Source organism: Penaeus vannamei, chromosome 8 (assembly GCF_042767895.1).
Source record: "Penaeus vannamei isolate JL-2024 chromosome 8, ASM4276789v1, whole genome shotgun sequence".
NCBI lineage: Eukaryota > Metazoa > Arthropoda > Malacostraca > Decapoda > Penaeidae > Penaeus > Penaeus vannamei.
In genome coordinates, this window is record NC_091556.1 from 34,326,595 (window position 1) to 34,329,094 (window position 2,500).

Consider the following 2,500-nt stretch of genomic DNA (forward strand, 5'->3'; position numbering starts at 1 on the left):
CAGTACATTCGCCGTCTGTAAGTATACATATACTGATGCACAGATTGGCCCTAAGCGTCCTGCCTTTCCTGATACACTTGCTGGACTTGAAACGTCTTGGAATTTCAGGGAGTGATCGAATTAACACAATGACGGCTACAATGTAGGAGGCTGCGCATATATACAAACTACCCTCATACACACACGAAATGCGCTTCACGAACTAGCGATGCACTTGCTTATTTTAACAGCATTCAATGGGGACCTGTTATCAGAAATGGCTCAAGACTTGATAACAGATGCATGCAAACTTTAAACAAGGACTCCATAAAACTTTATAACCAGAAGCCTTCAAAATTAGTGAGAAACTCAAGGTCTCTTCGAACTGTTTCTGAGGTTTAAATTGGTTTGGTGTCTGCCCTCACCATTTTGAACATTCTCGTAGTGGATTGTCACGTAATCATCACGGTCGTTGCGGCAGTGCTCGTGGTAGAAGCCAATGGCGTGCATGAGCTCGTGGATGGCCGTGCCCTTGTAGATGCAGCCGTTAGTGTCCAGAGAGAGCCTTTGCATGCCTCCGATGGTGCCGACGTATGACCAACACCTGAATGAATTGGCCATGCATGATTACTCCTGCGTTATTATTATTATTATTTTTAGGTGAAAGTGACGCTTCATAACTAGCTGATATAAACACGTGACTTGTATTGTAAATACATATCATTAGAAAATAACAAAACAAACTGACCCGCTATCATTGGTGACGATCTCGAGGTAGTTTGCTTGGGTGGTTCGCTCAATGAAGCGGATGCAGGTTCGGTCGTGGAAGTCGGACATCCCCGCCAGGATCACGCTCTTCTGATAGGAATCTGAAAAGGGCAAGGAAGAAAACAATACATATTTATATGTAGGTTAGCATATTTGTATATAGATATTATATATCTGAATATATGTAGATTTATATATACATGCATATATATATATATATATATATATATATATATATATATATATATATATATATATGTGTGTGTGTGTGTGTGTGTGTGTGTGTGTGTGTGTGTGTGTGTGTGTGTGTGTGTGCGCGCGCGCCGTGTGTGTGTGTGTGTGTGTGCGCGCGCGCACGTGTGTGTGTGTGTGTGTGTGTGTGTGTGTGTGTGTGTGTGTGTGTGTGTGTGTGTGTGTGTGTGTGTGCATAAACATATACATACATACATACATGTATACATGCATACATGCACGTGCTCACACACACACACACACGCACACACACACACTCATAGGTGTGTGTGTGTGTGTGAGACTCCCTCCCTTTACCTACCAACTGACGGGCCGAATATGTAGGGCACGACGCCCCCCGACCACAGGTACTCGTCTCCGAGAATCGCAGCTCGTTCATGCTGCGGGACGAAAATGTTTTGAAACCTCAGACTAGGTAATAAAACAGATGATCCAACTAATTGTACTCTTCCCACTCTTAGATGATCCAACTAATTGTACTCTTCAAAGCAATGCTGTTTATAGGACAGGTAAGAGTAATATAGCTAAGCACTCATGAATGTAATAGAATTATGGATGTGATGTTTTTATTTATTTTATCATTGTTATTATTATTATTATTATTATTATTATTATTATTATTATTATTACCATTATTATCATTATTACCATTATTATTATTATTATTATTATTATTATTATTATTATTATTATTATTATTATTATCATTATTATTATTATTATTATTATTATTATTATTATCATTATTATTATTATTATTATCTTAAATCCTTACGAAGTATATAATTATGAAGAATTGCCGTATTTTAAATTTCCTTATATTTGTGCTTTTAAAACTTCTTGATATGATTCCTCTTCTGAATGAGCCCAATTTCAGTTTATTTTCCTGATAAAACGATTAATAAAAACTTTGTTTGACTTTAATTCGTTATTTTCTGTCTTACGTGTGTCCGTTTCATTATATTAGCGTAAAGCACAATATCTCCCCCTCAAAGTTAGCTTTTTATAACGTATCATAAATATAGTACAGTGTGTTTTCAGGCTCAACGGATGTTTATTACCGGAGAGGAGGAAGAGGAGAAGAAGGAGAAGAAGAAAGAAAAACTGAACAAGTTGAACGTAAAGGGAAACAAGAAAATCGAAAAGTAAAAAGAAGAAAGAAAGGGAAAGAAAAGAAAATATAGGAAAAATACAAATAAAAGGGATAAAAGTGGAAAAAAACGAAAAAAAAAGATGATAATAACAATAAGAGGAAGAGGATGAAGAAAGAGAAGAAGAAGAAAAGAAGCAGAAGAAGACGAAGAGGAAACGCAAGCAACGAAGGCAACAACGACGACCGTTTCCAGATCTGTTCTCGCGCCATATTTAAAAAAAAGATAAAAGATATCTCTCAACTCAATGTATACATGTACTTTTCAGATTTAATAAAATGATATTAAAAAGATTCCATGACCTATCTAACCACAATGACTTTATTCACCATAGACACGCATCTCCGGTT

The 2,500-nt window shown here is 36.6% G+C and overlaps 1 protein-coding gene across 1 annotated transcript in view; it reads right to left on the reverse strand.

Moving 5' to 3' along the window:
* LOC113826330 (astacin) overlaps positions 1 to 2,500 on the reverse strand; it is a 5,080-nt gene that overhangs the window by 856 nt on the left and 1,724 nt on the right. The window contains exons 3-5 of the mRNA XM_027379199.2: positions 1,301 to 1,379; positions 728 to 848; positions 405 to 583 (exon numbers count right to left, since the gene is read on the reverse strand). Coding sequence (XP_027235000.2) covers positions 405 to 583; positions 728 to 848; positions 1,301 to 1,379 — 379 coding nt within the window. The remainder of the gene's footprint in view (positions 1 to 404; positions 584 to 727; positions 849 to 1,300; positions 1,380 to 2,500) is intronic.